The following is a 17,482-nucleotide window of genomic DNA, read 5'->3' on the forward strand; positions in this document are numbered from 1 at the left end:
AGTGGCTCACGCTTGTAATCCCAGCACTTTGGGAGGCTGAGGCAGGTGGATCACGAGGTCAGAAGACTGAGACCACGGTGAAACCCCGTCTCTACTAAAAATACAAAAAAAATTAGCCGGGCGTGGTGGCGGGCGCCTGTAGTCCCAGCTACTCGGAGAGGCTGAGGCAGGAGAATGGCGTGAACCTGGGAGGCAGAGCTTGCAGTGAGCCGAGATTGCGCCACTGCACTCCAGCCTGGGCGACAGAGCGAGACTCCGTCTCAAAAAAAAAAAAAAAAAAAAAAAAAAAAGAACCTGGCATAGCCCTTTCCACATCATGGGGGCGCTGAACAAATTTTAGTTCATGGAAGAACAAATGACAGAGTGAAGACTACTCCCTCCAGGCAGCGAGGGAGCTGATTGGTTCTTAGCACTACAGTAGGTTCAACTTAAATATAAAAACTAAGGCCGGGCACAGAGGTTCACACCTGTATTCCCAGCACTCTGGGACGCCAAGGTGGACAGATCACCTGAGGTCAGGAATTCAAGATCAGCCCGGCCAACATGGTGAAACCCCATCTCTACTAAAAACACAAAAATTAGCTGGGCATGGTGGCACACGCCTGTACTCTCAGCTACTTGGGAGGCTGAAGCAGGAGAATCACTTGAACCTGGGAAGCAGAGGTTGCAGTGAGCAGTGATCACGCCACTGCACTCCAGCCTGGCGACAGAGCGAGGCTCCATCTCAAAAAAAAATAAAAATTAAAATAGGCCAGGCACGGTGGCTCATGCCTATAATACTAGCACTTTGGGGGGCCGAGGTGGGCAAATCACCTGAGGTCAGGAGTTGGAGACCAGCCTGACCAACGTGGAGAAATCTCATCTCTACTGAAAATACAAAATTAGCCGGGCATGGTGGCGGGCACTTGTAATCCCAGCTACTCGATAGGCTGAGGCAGGAGACTCGCTTGAACCCGGGAGGCACAGGTTGCGGTGGGCGGAGATTGTGCCATTGCACTCCAGCCTGGGCTACAAGAGCGAAACTCCGTCTCAAAAAAGAAAAAAATAAATAAAATAAAAATAAATAAAAACTGAGACCCTAAGAACCCCACCAAAATCCCTGGAGAGCTTCCACGTAATGCCAACTTTTTATTTTTCCACCTTTATATATAAATTTGCCATGTCTCCCCGCTCCCAGCTTGGCAAAATAGTTTTTTTTTAATTTTATATATTTTTTAATAGAGTCAGGGGTCTCAACATATTGCCTAGGCTGGTCTCAAACTGCTAAGACAAAGCAATCCTCTTGCCTCATCCTCCCAAAGTGCTAGGATTATAGGTGTGAGCCATCGCACCTGGCCTGGCAACAATTTTTGATTTAAGATTTGCCACAAGGCCAGGCACGATGGCTCACGCCTGTAACCCCAGCACTTTGGGAGGCCAAGGCGGGCAGATCACGAGGTCAGGAGTTTGAGACCAGACTGGCCAACACAGTGAAACCCCGTCTCTACTAAAAATACAGAAGTTGGCCAGGCGCGGTGGCTCACGCCTATAATCCCAGCACTTCGGGAGGCCGAGGTGGGCAGATCAAGAGGTCAGGAGATCAAGACCATCCTGGCTAACACAGTGAAACCCTGTCTCTACTAAAAATACAAAAAAATTAGCCGTGTGTGGTGGTGGGCACCTGTAGTCTCAACTACTCGGGAGGCTGAGGCAGAAGAATGGTGTGAACCCGGGAGGCAGAGCTTGCAGTGAACAGATATCGCGCTACTGCACTCCAGCCTGGGCGACAGAGCGAGACTCCATCTCAAAAAAAAAAAAAAAAAAAAAAATACAAAAGTTAGCTGGGCATGGTGGCACACCTCTGTAGTCCCAGCTACTCAAGAGGCTGAGGCAGGAGAATCGCTTGAACCTGGGAGGCGGAGGTTGTGGTGAGCCAAGATCATCACACCACTGCACTCCAGCTTGTGCAATAGAGCGAGACTCCATCTCAAAAAAAAAAAAAAAAAAAAAAAAGATTTACAAGAAAGCCAGGTGAAGTGGGTCATGCCTATGATCCTAGTGCTTTGAGAGGCTGAGGCAGGAGGATTGCTTGAGGCTAGGAGTTCAAGACCAGCCGAAGCAACATAGTGAGACCTTGTCTCTAACTAAAACAATTATTTTTTTTAGTTTTTATTTTTGAGATGCAGTATTTTTGAGATGGAGTCTTGCTCTGTCACCCATGCTGGAGTGCAATGGTACAATCTTGGCTCACTGCAACCTCTGCCTCCAGGTTCAAGCGATTCTCCTGCCTCAGCCTCCCGAGTAGCTGGAGTTACAGGTGTGTGCCAACACATCCAGCTAATTTTTTGTATTTTTAGTAGAGATGGGGTTTCACCCTGTAGGCCAGGCTAGTCTTGAACTTCTGACCTCAAGTGATCCACCTGCCTCTGCCTCCCAAAGTGCTGGGATTACAGGTGTGAGCCACCACACCCAGACAATTTTTGTATTTTTAGTAAAGACAGGGTGTCACCATGTTGCCCAGGCTGGTTTTGAACTCCTGGCCTCAAGTGATTCTTGAGGATCGGCCTCCCAAAATGCTGGGATTACAGGCTTGAGCCACCACACCCAGCCTAAAAATTTTTTTTAAATACATTTCCAACAAATCAATGAGCTGCCCTTAAGACGTAGACCTCTTTACGTGGGTCACTCTGAAACTGTTGGCAGCCAGGTGGGGTCTCAGAGTTGGTTTCTGTAATGCTGACCTTTGGTGCAACCATGATTGAGAAATCAACCCTGGAGTCTGAGCTTCGTTGCTAGCACAGGTGTATGTCAGAGGCGTTCGAAGCAGAGCGATTCCATTTTGAGTGACGGCTGGAAAAAGAGGCTGAGACTTGCTGGGCTGCATTCTCAGAAAATTAGCCATTCCTAGCCTCTAAATGTTCACAGTAAAGGGAACAAATTAATAGTTTTCTAAAACAGACCCAGACCTGGGGGTGTCCAGATATCCTGATGTCTGGAGAACAAAGGCATTCCTCAATTTTGCTTTAAAGATAATAATATCGGGTCGGGCGCCGTGGCTCATGCCTATAATCCCAGCACTTTGGGAGGCCAAGGTGGGCAGATCATGACGTCAGGAGAAATAGACCATTCTGGCTAACACGGTGAAAACCTATCTCTACTAAAAATACAAAAAAATTAGCTGTGCGTGGTGGCGGGTGCCTGTAGTCCCAGCTACTCGGCAAGCTGAGGCAGGAGAATGGCATGAACCTGGGAGGCAGAGCTTGCAGTGGGCGGAGATCAGGCCACTGCACTCCAGCCTGGGCCACAGAGCCAGACTCCATCTCAAAAAAAAAAAAAAAAAGAAAAGAAAAAGATAATAATATTGATTCCTGCAAAATATAATAAGTAAGAAAATTAATTTTTTTTTTTTTTTTTTGGTGACAGAGTCTTGCTCTGTCGCCCAGGCTGGAGTGCAGTGGCACAATCTTGGGAGGCTGAGGCAGGAGGATTACTTGAGGCCAGGAGTTCAACACCAGCCTGGGCAATCTAGGGAGACCCCCATCTCTACAGAAAATTTGAAAATGAAAATTAGCTGGGAATGGTGGTATACATGTATAGTCCCAGCTGCTTAGGAGGCTAAGGCAGGAGGATCACTTGAGCCCAGGAGTTTGGGTCTGCAGTGGGCTAGTGAGAGGCGACAGCGTGCTGGCAGTCCTCACAGCCCTCGCTCACTCTCAGCGCCTCCTCTGCCTGGGCTCCCACTTTGGCAGCACTTGAGGAGCCCTTCAGCCCGCCGCTGCACTGTGGGAGCCCCTTTCTGGGCTGGCCAAGGCCGGAGCCGGCTCCCTCAGCTTGCTGGGAGATGTAGAGGGAGAGGCGTGGAACCAGGGCTGCACGTAGTGCTTGCGGGCCAGCGCGAGTTCCGGGTGGGCGTGGGCTGGGCGGGCCCTGCACTCGGAGCCAATGGCCGGCCCCGCTGGCCCTGGGCAGTGAGGGGCTTAGCACCTGGGCCAGCAGCTGCTGTGCTCAATTTCTCACCCAGCCTTAGCTCCCTTCCCATGGGGCAGGGCTCGGGACCTGCAGCCCGCCATGCCTGAGCCTCCCCCCACCCTCCGTGGGCTCCGGTGTGGCCCGAGCCTCCCCAACGAGCACTGTCCCCTGCTCCACAGCGCCCAGTCCCATCGACCACCCAAGGGCTGAGGAGTGCGGGCACAGGGCGCCAGACTGGCAGGCAGCTGCACCTGCAGCCCTGGTGTGGGATCCACTGGGTGAAGCCAGTTGGGCTCCTGAGTCTGGTAGGGACTTGGAGAACCTTTATGTCTAGCTAAGGGATTGTAAATACACCAATCGGCACTTTGTATCTAGCTCAAGGTTTATAAACACACCAATCAGCACCCTGTGTCTAGCTCAGGGTTTGTGAATGCACGAACCGACACTCTGTATCTAGCTACTCTGGTGGGGACTTGGAGAACCTTTATTTCTAGCTAAGGAATTGTAAATACACAAATCGGCACTCTGTATCTAGCTCAAGGTTTGTAAACACACCAATCAGCACCCTGTATCTAGCTCAGGGTTTGTGAATGCACCAATGGACACTCTGTATCTAGCTACTCTGGTGGTGACTTGGAGAACTTTTGTGTCGACAATCTGTATCTAGCTAATCTGGTGGGGACATAGAGAACCTTTGTGTCTAGCTCAGGGATTGTAAACACACCAATCAGCACCCTGTCAAAACAGACCACTCAGCTCTACCAATCAGCAGGATGTGGGTGGGGCCAGATAAGAGAATAAAAGCAGGCTGCCTGAGGCAGCAGTGGCAACCCGCTCGGGTCCCCTTCCACACTGTGGAAGCTTTGTTCTTTCACTCTTTGCAATAAATCTTGCTGCTGCTCACTCTTTGGGTCCACACTGCCTTTATGAGCTGTAACACTCACAGCGAAGGTCTGCAGCTTCACTCCTGAAGCCAGCGAGACCACGCACCCACTGGGAGGAACGAACAACTCCAGACGCACCACCTTAAGGGCTGTAACACTCACTGCGGAGGTCTGCAGCTTCACTCCTGAACCAGTGAGACCATGAACCCACCAGAAAGAAGCAACTCCAAACACATCCAAACATCAGAAGGAACAAACTCCGGACACGCCACGTTTAAGAACTGTAACACTCACCGCAAGGGTCTGCGGCTTCATTCCTGAAGTCAGTGAGACCAAGAACCCACCAATTCCGGACACACTAGGATTGCACTGCTACATTCCAGTGTGGGCAACAGAGTGAGACCTCCTCTCAAAAAATAAATAAATAGGCATGGTGGCTCACACCTGTCATCGCAGCACTCTGGGAGGCCTAGGCATGAGGATTGCTTGAGCCTCGGAGTCTGAGACCAGCCTGAGCATCATAGGGAGACCCAGTCTCTACAAAAAAATTTTAAAAATTAGCCGAATGCCAGTCAGGTGTGGTGGCTCATGTCTGTAATCCCAGCACTTTCGGAGGCCGAGTGGGCGGATCACTTGAGGTCAGGAGTTTGAGAACAGCCTGGACAACATGGTGAACCCCCTCTCTATTAAAAATACAAAAATTAGCTGGGCATGGTGGTGCATGCCTATAATCTCAGCTACTAGGGAGGCTGAGGCAGAATTGCTTGAACCCAGGAGGCGACAGAGCGAGACTTTATCTCAAAAAAAAAAAACTAGCCTAGTATGGTGGTACACACCTGTGGAGGCTGAGGTGGGAGGACAGCTTAAGCCCAGAAGGTTGAGGCTGCAGTGAGCTGTGATCATACCACTGAACTCCAGGTTGGGCAACAGAGCAAGACCCTGCCTCAAAATGAATAAATATAAAAATTTTATTTATTTATTATTTATGTATTTATTTATTTTGAGACGGAGTCTTGCTCTGTCACCCAGGCTGGAGTGCAGTGGCATGATTGTGGCTCACTGCAACCTCCATCCCCCTGGTTCAAGCAATTCTCCTGCCTCGGCCTCCCAAGTAGCTGGGATTACAGGCGCACACCACCACACCCCGCTAATTTTCTTTTCTTTTTGTTGAGACAGGGTCTCACTGTCACCCAGGCTGGAGTGCAACGGCGTGATCTCGGCTCACTGCAACCTCGAACTCCTGGGCTCAGGTGATTCTCCAGCCTCAGCCTCCCGAGTAGCTGGGATTACAGATGTGTGCCACCACGCGTGGCTAATTTTTGTATTTTTAGTAGGGACAAGGTTTAACCATGTTGGCCAGGCTGGCCTCAAACTCCTGACCTCAAATTATTTGCCCGCGTCAGCCTCCCAAAGTGCTGTGATTACAGACTTGAGCCACCACGCCTGGTCTAAAAAGTTCTTTTTTTTTTTTTTTTTTAAGTAATGCATGTGTATTTTGCATTCTGTCCCCATTTGTTTTCGTGTAATTATTTCTCTCCCAAGTCTTTTAATAAAACTATCCTTCCAGGAATAAGCTCCACATTGACACAGTGACTTGCCGCAGCTTCAGCGACCTTATTAGAGTAGCTTAGCCTTAGTCCATCTGATCCCAAATCCCACCCTGCCAGGGTTTCAGGAGGCTGGAGCGAGGACCGTCCCATCCCCTGCTGAGGTGGCTGATCAGCCAGACCGGCAGGACATCTGCTCCCAGCCTGTCTCTCGATGGAGCAAGGTAGGCCTTGATGTTGATGTCAGCCCCAAAGGCTATGGAGGGCCTGCAAACCCCACCACAGACACACACCAGCCCTCCCACAACTGACGGTGTGAGCTGTCATTAACCTCAAGCCACTGTCATGACAGCCAAGGCCACCTCACATCACTCCTGACCCAGAATTTCATCACCCCCGTCCAGAGGTCACAAACTAAACTGAAGGCCTGAGGGACTTGTTCACCTGGCTCTCAGGATGTTACTATACTCTCTCTGAAACGAGTCCCCAAAACTTAAAAATTCAACAATCGGCCAGGCACAGTGGGTCATGCCTGTAATCCCAGCACTTTGGGAGGCTGAGGCAGGCAGATCACTTGAGGTCAGGAGTTTGCCAACATGGCAAAACCTTGTCTCTACTAAAAGTACAAAAATTAGCCGGGCATGATGGCGCATGCTTGTAGTCCCAGCTACTCGGGAGGCTGAGGCAGGAGAATCACATGAACCCGGGAGGCGGAGGTTGCAGTGAGCCAAGATCACGCCACTGCACTCCAGCCTGGGTGACAGAGCAAGACTCTGTCTCAAAAAGAAAAAAAAAAATTCAACAATCCATCAGATTAAAAATAAAAAAAATTCCTAACTTCTCCTGGAAAAAAAAAAAAATTAGAAGATACAGCAATTCTGGCCCTACCCTCCATGAGGCAAACTGCAGTTGCCTCATCCAGAGAGGGCATATGCTGTGCACTTCACCACAGTCCCCACCACTCCCTATTGTCTCACAGCACAGAATCCAGCCCCATTCACTCATTTAAAGCCCACCTGATCCCTGTAAACCTCGGAGCAGGTCACTTCTGATCTAGCCCAATAACTCTCAGCACAACAGGGAAACCTGAAGCCCAGAGAGCTTAAATGACCTGCTCTTGTTCAAAGAACTAGTTAGCTAAAACTAGTTAAAACTAGGCAACCTGCCTTTTTTTTTTTTTTGAGATGGAGTCTTGCTCTGTGGCCTCGGCTAGAGTGCAGTGGTGCGATCTCGGCTCACTGCAAGCTCCGCCTCCCGGGTTCACGCCATTCTCCTGCCTCAGCCTCCCGACTAGCTGGGATTATGGGCATGTGCCACCACACCCTGCTAATTTTTTTATTTTTAGTTTTAGAGATGGGGTTTCACCATGTTGGCCAGGATGGTCTCGATCTCTTGACCTCGTGATCCTCCCACCTCGGCCTCCCAAAATGCTGGAATTACAGAAGTGAGCCACCATGCCCGGCCCTGCTTTAAATTTCACAAGGACTGCCTCAATTTCAGATAAACTTCATCACATTTCTACCCTAGCTTTTCTCAAGGGAGGGAAGCTGGGAGAAGACAGAATATTGTCTCTGGTTGGCCTAAATGAAAAAGTACGGTCAGGCATGGTGGCTTACGCCTGTAATTCCAGCACTTTGGGAGGCTGAGGCAGGCAGATCACCTGAGGTCAGGAGTTCAAGACTAGCCTGGCCAACACCGTGAAACCCCATCTTACTAAAAGTATAAAATTTAGCCAGGCATGGTGGCACATGCCTACAATCCCAGCTACTCGGGAGGCTGAGGCATAAGAATCACTTGAATCCAGGAGGCAGAGGTTGCACAGTGAGCTGGTATCTCGACACTGCACTCCATCCGAGGAGACAGAATGAGACTCTGTCTCAAAAAAAAAAAAAAAACCTGAAAAAAGTGCATTTGAAATATTTGATGGCTTCCTAACAAAACTCCAGGAAGCTCATGGACTCTCAGCTGGAATGGATCAGAGAAGGGGAAGACTTTGAAGGATCACAAAATCTGGTTTTTCAAGTGCCTGCCTAGCCACGATACCCTCTGACAGTCCTCAGGTAAGGGCTTAGCACCCCCATTTCCATTCCTGCATTTCTGGGGTCGTCTCCAAACATCCCCCACCCCTATTCCAACGGATCTACCTTCCTTTGGGGGCTGCGGTAGGAAACCTGGGAACCAGAAGACAAACAGAAGGAAAGCAGGGCCTAATTTACAACTGAAACCACCCATGGCCTGCAGAGACAGCCATGTAATGGGTCGCCCAGGGACACTGAGGGGCCAGAGCAGAGCTTGGCAAAATGCCCTATTTGTTTTCGGGAAACCGTTGGTGCTTGTTGAGTCAGATTAATAAATACCTTCAGGGTTTCCTCTGACAACATTCTCCAGCAAGGGGTACTTTGAACCTTTGGGCCACTGTGAGAATCATTAACAACCCCCAACCCCTACCCCTGCCAACCCAACCACTGCCAGTTTAACAATAAGCTTGAGTCAGGCTCGGGCCTCAGAAAGGGTGACTGCTGGTGTCATTAAGAAAACAAGGCACACAAAACTGCCCTAGTTCCTGCCTGAGAAACTCCAAGTTCTGTGCTCACAGGGGCCTCTCTGACCACCCTCTGTCTCTAAGGCTGGCCACCCTGGGCCAACCTCTATGACATTCAGAGTTCATTACTCCCTAGAAAACATCACTTCCCTAGGTGATCTGATTTGTTTACTTGTCTATAAAAGTCTCCTCCCATCCCCCAACACGAGAAATCACAAAAGCAGGGCCTCGCCTGATCTTCATGCACCTCAACTGTGCCTGCCATTTAACAGGTGCTCAATAGCCAGGCACAGGGGCTCACTCCTGAAATCCCAGCACTCTAGGAGGCCGAGGCAGGAGGATCACTTGAAGCCAAGAGTTTGAGACCAGCCTGGGCAACATGGTGAAACCCTGTCTCTACTAAAAATTAAAAAAATTCAATTAGCCGGGTGTGCTGGTACGTGCCTGTAGTCCCAGCTATTTGGGAGGCTGAGGCAGAAGAATCACTTGAACGTGGGAGGCAGAGGTTGCAGTGAGCCAAGATTGCGCCATCACACTCCAGCCTGGGCAACAAGAGTGAAACTCCATCTCAAAAAAAAAAAAAAAAAAAAAGGTGCTCAATGAATCCATAAATAGGTAAATCAATTGTTGTCCACTCCTAGGAAAGCCACACAGCATCAAGGCTGCCCACCTGCCCCCTTGGCCACAGAGCAGGCCTGTCCAAGGGTCAACCAGAACCCTAGGCCACAAAACACACCACAGCCTTCCCAGCACATGACAGGGAGTCCCAAAATTGGGGGCCTCTCCCACGTTACACAGACGACATGAGTTCCTCTCTGCTATGGGAGTGGACAATTCCCATGTCCAGACTTGTCTTGAGACAGGGACACTGCTTGACTTTTTAAAGGCCAAAATGCTACTGTATTTTTCCTAGCCTCCTCCAGTAACAACCTCCTTTGCACCCAGTTGCAAAAGGAGCTGGAGAAGAGATTCCCGGACAACCTTCCCACCCAGGACCTCAAGTCATCAGGTATTCTGTGAGTAACAAAAGCAACACAGGCCAGGCACAGGGGCTCATGTTTGTAATCCCAGCACTCTGGGAGACCAAGGCAGGAGGATCACTTGAGGACAATAGTTCGAGAACAACATGGGCAACACAGCAAGACCCTGTCTCTACAAATAATTTTTAAAAAATCAGTCGGGCATTGGCCAGGCACAGTGGCTCACGTCTGTAATCCCAGCACTTTGGGAGGCTGAGGCGGGTGGATCACAAGGTCAGGAGTTCGAGACCAGCCTGGCCAAGATGGTGAAACCTCGTCTCTACTAAAAATACAAAAATGAGCCGGGCACGGTGGCGGGCACCTATAATCCCAGCTACTGAGGAGGCTGAGGCAGGAGAATCACTTGAACCCGGGAAGTGGAAGTTGCAGTGAGCCGAGATCACGCCACTGCACTCTAGCCTGGGTGACAGAGCAAGACTCCGTCTCAAAAAAAAAAAAAAAAAAAAAAAATTAGTCGGGCATGGTGGTGCATGCCTGTGGTCCCAGCTACTCAGTAGGCTGTTAGGAGGATTGCTTGAAGAGCCCAGGAGGTTGGGGGCTACAGTGAGCTGCGATTGCACCATTGCACTCCAGCCTGGGCAACAAGAGTGAAACTCCATCTGAAAAAAAAAGAAAAAAGGAGGCATGGCGCCAGACGCAGTAGCTCACGCCTGTAATTCCAGCACTTTGGGAGGTGGAGGCAGACGGATCATTTGAGGCCAGGAGTTCAAGACCAGGCAGGCCAACATGGTGAAACCCTGTCTCTACTAAAAAGACAAAAAACTAGCCAGGCATGGTGGTGCATGCCTGTGGTCCCAACTACTTGGGAGGCTGAGGCAGGAGAATCGCTTGAACCCAGGAGGCACAGGTTGCAGTGAGCCAAGATTGCGCCACTGCACTCTAGCCTGGGCGACAGAGCAAGACTGTCTCCAAACAAACAAAAAAAAAGGTGGCACGGGGCTAACCATAGTCTCCAGTAGAACTCTGAAGGAAGAAGAAACTCTGCACTCTTTGTAAACAGAAGGAAGCTGGCACATTGTCTTTTGTTGCATTTCGTTGCCTGGAGAGGGTTTATAGAGGTCTAGACACAGGTAAGGTTTCTCTGAGTTCTATGCTGGATAAGTAATTGTTTTACCACCAGAGCATACTAATGAGTGCCCTAGAGCACAGGGGTGTACTGAGCACTCTCATTAGCAAGGTGGACACTGGCAATAGAAATGTCCCCTCTCCCTCCTTTCTGCTTTTCTTTCCTTTATATATTCAATAAACATTTACCAAGCAAATTCTGCACCAGGCATAGTGTCAGGCAGTGGAGAAAATAGACAAGTCCCAGAGAAAGCCAGAAAACAAATCTTGAGACAAAAATTGGGCTTCCCATCAAGATTGCTGACTGAATTGAAACCAAACGCCACACCGTCTGCATCTATCTCCCACCCACCCAATCCCCAAACACACAAACAGGCGGGGTAAAATATCTGTTTTCAACATAACCAAGCTCTAGGCAAGAAGGGGATGACTCCAGATGCCAGAAATGAGGAGGAAACCCAAAGCTGAAACCAAGAGCCTGGCCTGGGAGTTTAGGAAACAGATGGCTAGGACTTGGGAGAGGCAGGGAAGCCAGAAGACACCTACTTCAGAAGGTTTTCCGCTCCGGTCCTCATCCGCACGGCTTTCAGGATCTGCTGATTCAAAGCAGCTCTTTGATTCTGCAATTTACTCCGGCCGGTTTGTGCAAGGGGATTACAGCCCTGAGGAAAAATAAGAGATGCCCCTTCAGAGGTTGGCCACTCTAAAAATGATGACAGGGTTTAATATAATGGAAAATGTCTAACTTGAAAAATAATCTTTTCTGAAAACAAAGCATCTACATAGAAAATATTGAAAAGTATAAAGAAAAGTCGCTCATAACAACACAATTGCAAAATAGCCACTGTGAATTGGTCTCTCCTTCTCATCTATTTTTTTAATTTATTTTAGAAACAAGGTCTGAGCTAGGCACTGTGGCTCATGCCTGTAATCTCAGAACTTTGGGAGGCCAAGGCGGGTGGATCACCTGAAGTCAGGAGTTCGAGACCAGCCTGGCCAACATGGTGAAACCCTGTTTCTACTAAAAAATACAAAAAAATTAACCAGGTGTGGTGGTGGGCGCCTATAATCCCAGCTACTCAGGAGGCTGAGGCACGAGAATCGCTTGAATCTGGGTGGTGAAGGTTGCAGTGAGCCGAGATTACGTCACTGCACTCCAGCCTCAGCGACCAAAGTGAGACACTGTCTCAAAAATAAATAAATTAATTAAAGACATATCTCTAGGGCAGAGTTATAAGATCAAACCTTTTAGGGCTACCCATGGGCCAGCCCAATCATCCTCCAGGACAGAAAGGCACACACACCCTTGTGACTGCTTTCCCCCTCACTGTTACTGAGTATCTACTTTTTTTTTTTTTTTTTTGAGACGGAGTCTCGCAGTGTGCCTAGGATACAGTGCAGTGGCACAATCTCAGCTCACTGCAATCTCCGACTCCTGGGTTCAAGTGATTCTCATGCCTCAGCTTCCCAAGTCGCTGGGACTACAGGTGCATGTCACCATGTCCAGGTAATTTTTGTATTTTTAGTAGACATAGGATTTCGCCATGTTGCCCAGGCTGGTCTTGAACTCCTGACTTCAAGTGATCCACCTGCCTCGGCCTCCCCAAAGGGCTGGGATGGCAGGTGTGAGCCACTGCGCCTGGCCTACTTTTTTGTTTAGTAACAGCTTTATGGAGATATAATCCATATACCATACATTTTGCCCTTTTAAAATAAACAATTCATTGGTTTTTAGTATATTCAGGAGTTACAGAACCATCAATGCTATCTGTTTTTTTTTTTTTTTTTTTTAGAGGGAGTCTTGCTCTGTCATCCAGGCTGCAGTGCAGTGGCACAATCTCGGCTCACTGCAACCTCTGCCTCCCAAGTTCAAGTGATTCTCCTGCCTCGGCCTCCCGAGTAGTTGGAATTACAGGTGCCCACCACCACGCCTGGCTAATTTTTGTATTTTTAGTAGAGACAGGGTTTTGCCATGTTGGCCAGGCTGGTCCTGAACTCCTAACCTCAAGTGATCTGCCTACCTCAGCCTCCCAAAGTGCTGCGATTACAGGCGTGAGCCACCACGCCCATCAACCACTATCTGATTTTAGAACATTTTCATCACCCTAAAAAAAAACCAAGTAGCCATTAGCATCACCCCCCATTTCCTTTTCCCCTTAACCCCAGCCCTAGGCAACCACAAATCTACTTTGTCTTTACAGGTTTGCTTATTCAAGATTATTTCATATAAATGGAATCATATAATATGTGGCCTTTGCATCTGGCTTCTTTCATTTGCCATGATGTTCTCAAGGTTTATCCAGGTTGTAGCATGTATCAGAACTTTGTCCGTTTTTGTCCCTGAATAAGATTTCATTATATAGATACACCACACTTGTGTACTTTATCGATTCATCACACGATGGGCATGGGGAGTGTTTTCACTTTTTGACTATTACGAATAAGGCTGTTTATGTGCGTACAAGGTTTGATACGGATATATGCTTTTGTTTCTCTTGGCTATAAATATAGAAATAAAATTTCTAGATCAGGTGGTTTTTTTATTTTGTTTTTGTGTTTTTGAGACAGAGACTTGCTCTGTCGTCCAGGATTGAGTGCAGTGGCTCGATCTCGGCTCATTGCAACCTCTGTCTCCCGGGTTTGAGCGATTCTCCTGCTTCAGCCTCCCGGGTAGCTGGGATTACAGGCGTGCACCACCATGACCAGATAATTTTTGTATTTTTAGTAGAGAGGGGGGTTTCATGATGTTGGCCAGGCTGGTGTTGAACTCCTGACCTCAAGTGATCCGCTTGGCTTGGCTTCCCAATATGCTGGGATTACAGGCGTGAGCCACTGCACCCCATCTAGATCATACGATTTATTTTATGTTTAATGATTTGAGGAACTATCAGGCTCTTCAAAGTGGTTATACAATTTTACAATCCAACTAACAGCATGGGAGTTCCAATTCATCTGCATCTCACCAATACAGCTGCTGGTCTATCCTTTTATTACAGCTATCTTATGTGTGTGCTGTCTCACACTGTGGTTTTGAATTGTGTCTCTCTGACAGTTAATGATGTTGAATATCTTTTCATGAACTTATTGGCCAACTGTATATCTTCTTCGAAGAAATATCAATCTAGATCCTTTGCCCATTTTTTTTTTTAAAACAGGGTCTCAGTCTGTCACCCAGACTGGACTGCTGCAGTGGTGTGATCTTGGCTCACTGCAACCTTCACCTCCTGGGTTCAAGTGATTCTCCTGCCTCAGCCTCCTGAGCAGCTGGGACTACAGGTGCATGCCACCACGTCCGGCTAATTGTTGTATTTTTTGGTAGAGACAAGGTTTCACCATTTTTTTGCCAGGCTGGTCTTGAACTCCTGACCTCAAGTGATCTGCCCACCTTGGCCTCCCAAAGTGCTAGTCTTACAGGCATGAGCCACCACACCCGGCCCTCCTTTGCCCAGTTTTAAACTGGATTGTCTTTTTAACTGTCTAGTTGAAAATTATTTTTAATTTCTGTCAAGTTGACATGCAAAAATAAATAGCTCATTCTTCTAATTTGTACGTTTATTATAACAGTGAAGGTAAAGGTTTTTCCATATAATCTTGACACTTTAATTTCTTTTTCAACAAATTGTCTGTGTTCTCTGACCATTGTGCCCTGGTGTATTTGGATTACAGCGTTTCATGCTAAAAGTTTAAGATCAGAATAAAAGTTGCATTTTAACTTAATGGTGTTCTTCCCACCCCAGACAGGTAGAAGCCTCAGGACCTGGGTTAGGCCCACATTCCTCTTTGACGCTTATCTCTAGGTCCTGCCCACTGCGGTTACTCCCTGGGAGCGGTCTGGCGGGTAGTATTACGTGGTGAAGAGACTGCCCTTTCTCTCTCGCTGAGTCACATCTCAGGCCTGCACACACCTGGCCTCTCCGACCTCTGCCCAAGCCACACCCATGGCCTGGACCCCAGTGAGGGAGATGTGAGTTATCTATAGCGGAAACCTCCTCAGGAATCCCAGTATTCTCCTTCCACAAAGATTTCTCATTCTTGGCCAGAATGGTCATGGTAGCTCACACCTCTAATCCTAAGCACTTTGAGAGGCTGAGGCCAGAGGATCGCTTGAGGCCAGGAGTTTGAGGCTGCGGTGAGCTACAATTGTGCCACTGCAATCCAGCCTGGATAATAGAGTGAGACTCTGTCTCTACAAATAATAATAAAAATTTTAAAATAATAATAAAAATAAAAGACTTCTCATTCTCATTTCCCATCAGGTCACCACCACCTGTCCCCCACATAGCCCCACAACTTAATTTTCCCTGTCTCGCAAGGACACTTCCCCCAAGTTCAAATTGCACAGATATTCAGAATTCGAGTTGGCTTCTGTAGACAGGCTGGAGTGCAGTGGTACGATCTCAGCTCAGTACAGCCTCTGCCTCCTGGGTTCAAGTGATTATCTTGCCTCAGCCTGCTGAGTAGCTGGAATTACAGGCACCCGCCACCACACCCAGCTAATCTTTCTATTTTTAGTACAGATGGGGTTTCCCCGTGTTGGCCAGGCTCGTCTCGAACTCCTGACCTCAGGTGATCCACCCGCCTCGGCCTCCCAAAGTGCTGGGATTACAGGCATGAGCCATGGCATCCAGCCCTGGAATGGATTTTAAAATTAATATCGTTTAAAGCATTAAACGGTTTCCAATTTTGTCTTTCTTCAGATTTAAGATTAAAATATCTTTGGCCAGGTGTGGTAGTTCACGCCTGTAATCCCAGCACTTTGGGAGGCTGAGGCGGGTAGATCACCTGAGGACAGGAGTTCGAGAACAGCCTGGCCAACATGGCGAAACCCCGTCTCTACTAAAAATATAAAAATTAGCTGGGCATAGTGGCATGCGCCTATAATCCCAGCTACTCTGGAGGCTGAGGCAGGAGAATCACTTGAACCTGGGAGGCAGAGGTTGCAGTGAGCCAAGATAACACCACTGCACTCCAGCCTGGGTGACACAGCGAGACTCAGTCTCAAAAAAAAAAAAAACTTTAATGTTAAGTTATTATAATTAAATGCTAAAGAACTAAAATAACTGTTCGTCTCTATCCTTTCCACTTCCAAAAATGACGACGATTCAGTTTGACTCTGAATTACCTGGATCACCACTGCTGTGTTTCATTTTACAGGGAAGCTTGAATAACTAATTCCCAGAGCTCAGATAAGCAGCCATTCCAAACTACAGATAAGAATGTTTTTTTTCTGTTCGTATACTTTCCCCAACTTCTGCTGGCCTGGAATCAGTACGCCCTAACCAGCCCATAGATATGTGGTCAAGTTTCTAGATAAGGCATAGGAACACTTAGGGTTAGATTTGACTGAGTAATTGGGCCCGAAACCACATTACTTATTCCTGACAGGTAGGAATGTTGGGCTTTGCTGGGGAACACAAGAAACACCTACAGGGCTGTGTGTGGAAACTTCCCTGAGAGGTAAATCTGGACAAGACTGTCAGAAAGACTCCCTGGCATCATCAGAAACTATTGGCCATCTACTAGCCCCTGCCAGGGGCTGCTCTGAAGGGGACAAGGTGGCGGGTCCACCATCCCCACCCATACATTTCTCACCCCACCCTTTATCTTGTCTAATAACGAGACCTTAGCCCTGAACAAACAGCTTCCAGAATAGCCTCTGCAACTCAGAGACAGGGATTGGTTCTCAACAGAACACAGAGCCGCTTTGAAACTGGAGTGAGGGTTCGCACCAGGGACTGGGGCTAAACCCCTCACACCTGTGGGGCCAACTGAGCTGTCCTGACCTCGGGGTCTGCTGTTGACAAGTTCTACAGTGAAGTGAGACTTTCTCCTCCACAGAGTCTATTCCCTTCCCACACTAAGGTTCACACATTTCCGTCAGTCCCAAAACTTGAAGAGTGGGCAGACAGCCAACACCCAAGAAAAGCAAGTACTAAGTGAACCCCGGTGTCATCACCAGCTTTACAGGCAACTCCTGGGGTCGGCCCGCTTATGCGGACCCTGGTACAGCATCTCGGATGCCATGGTTCTGCAGCAAGGAGGTTATATGAGCAACTTGAGATCCTAGAGGCGAGCAGTAAAAGTTGGGGTGGGATTTAAGACCCTGTCCTTCCTGCTGCTCCAGGATGAGCGGTGAGGCGGTGTGAGCAGTAGGAATGCATGCAACCCCCAGACACCCCTTCATGGGTGATGGCTGCCCACCATCACCCCACATCTTTTGGGGGAACAGTGACACCAGCCCACTCTCCCACCTCATAGCCCATGATGGCCTGGTGGGGGGCAGGGGTGTGTGTGTAAATCCATGCTCCCCCAACATCCTTTCCAAGGGGAAGAACATCTGACTTCTGCCTGGCCCATTAGAAAACGAAAGCCTGAAGATGAGGGTCAATCAAAACCCATCAGGAAGAGGTCCTCATTGGCCTTGAACCTGGGAGGCTGTGACACTGAGCAGTTGCA

The 17,482-nt window shown here is 48.5% G+C and overlaps 1 protein-coding gene across 2 annotated transcripts in view; it reads right to left on the reverse strand.

Moving 5' to 3' along the window:
* RHPN2 (rhophilin Rho GTPase binding protein 2) overlaps nt 1-17,482 on the reverse strand; it is a 106,944-nt gene that overhangs the window by 52,784 nt on the left and 36,678 nt on the right. For both annotated transcript variants that reach the window (XM_063614060.1, XM_055237111.2), the window contains one exon: nt 11,573-11,688. In XM_063614060.1, the coding sequence (XP_063470130.1) occupies nt 11,573-11,688 (116 nt within the window). The remainder of the gene's footprint in view (nt 1-11,572; nt 11,689-17,482) is intronic.

Source organism: Symphalangus syndactylus, chromosome 13 (genome assembly GCF_028878055.3).
Source record: "Symphalangus syndactylus isolate Jambi chromosome 13, NHGRI_mSymSyn1-v2.1_pri, whole genome shotgun sequence".
NCBI lineage: Eukaryota > Metazoa > Chordata > Mammalia > Primates > Hylobatidae > Symphalangus > Symphalangus syndactylus.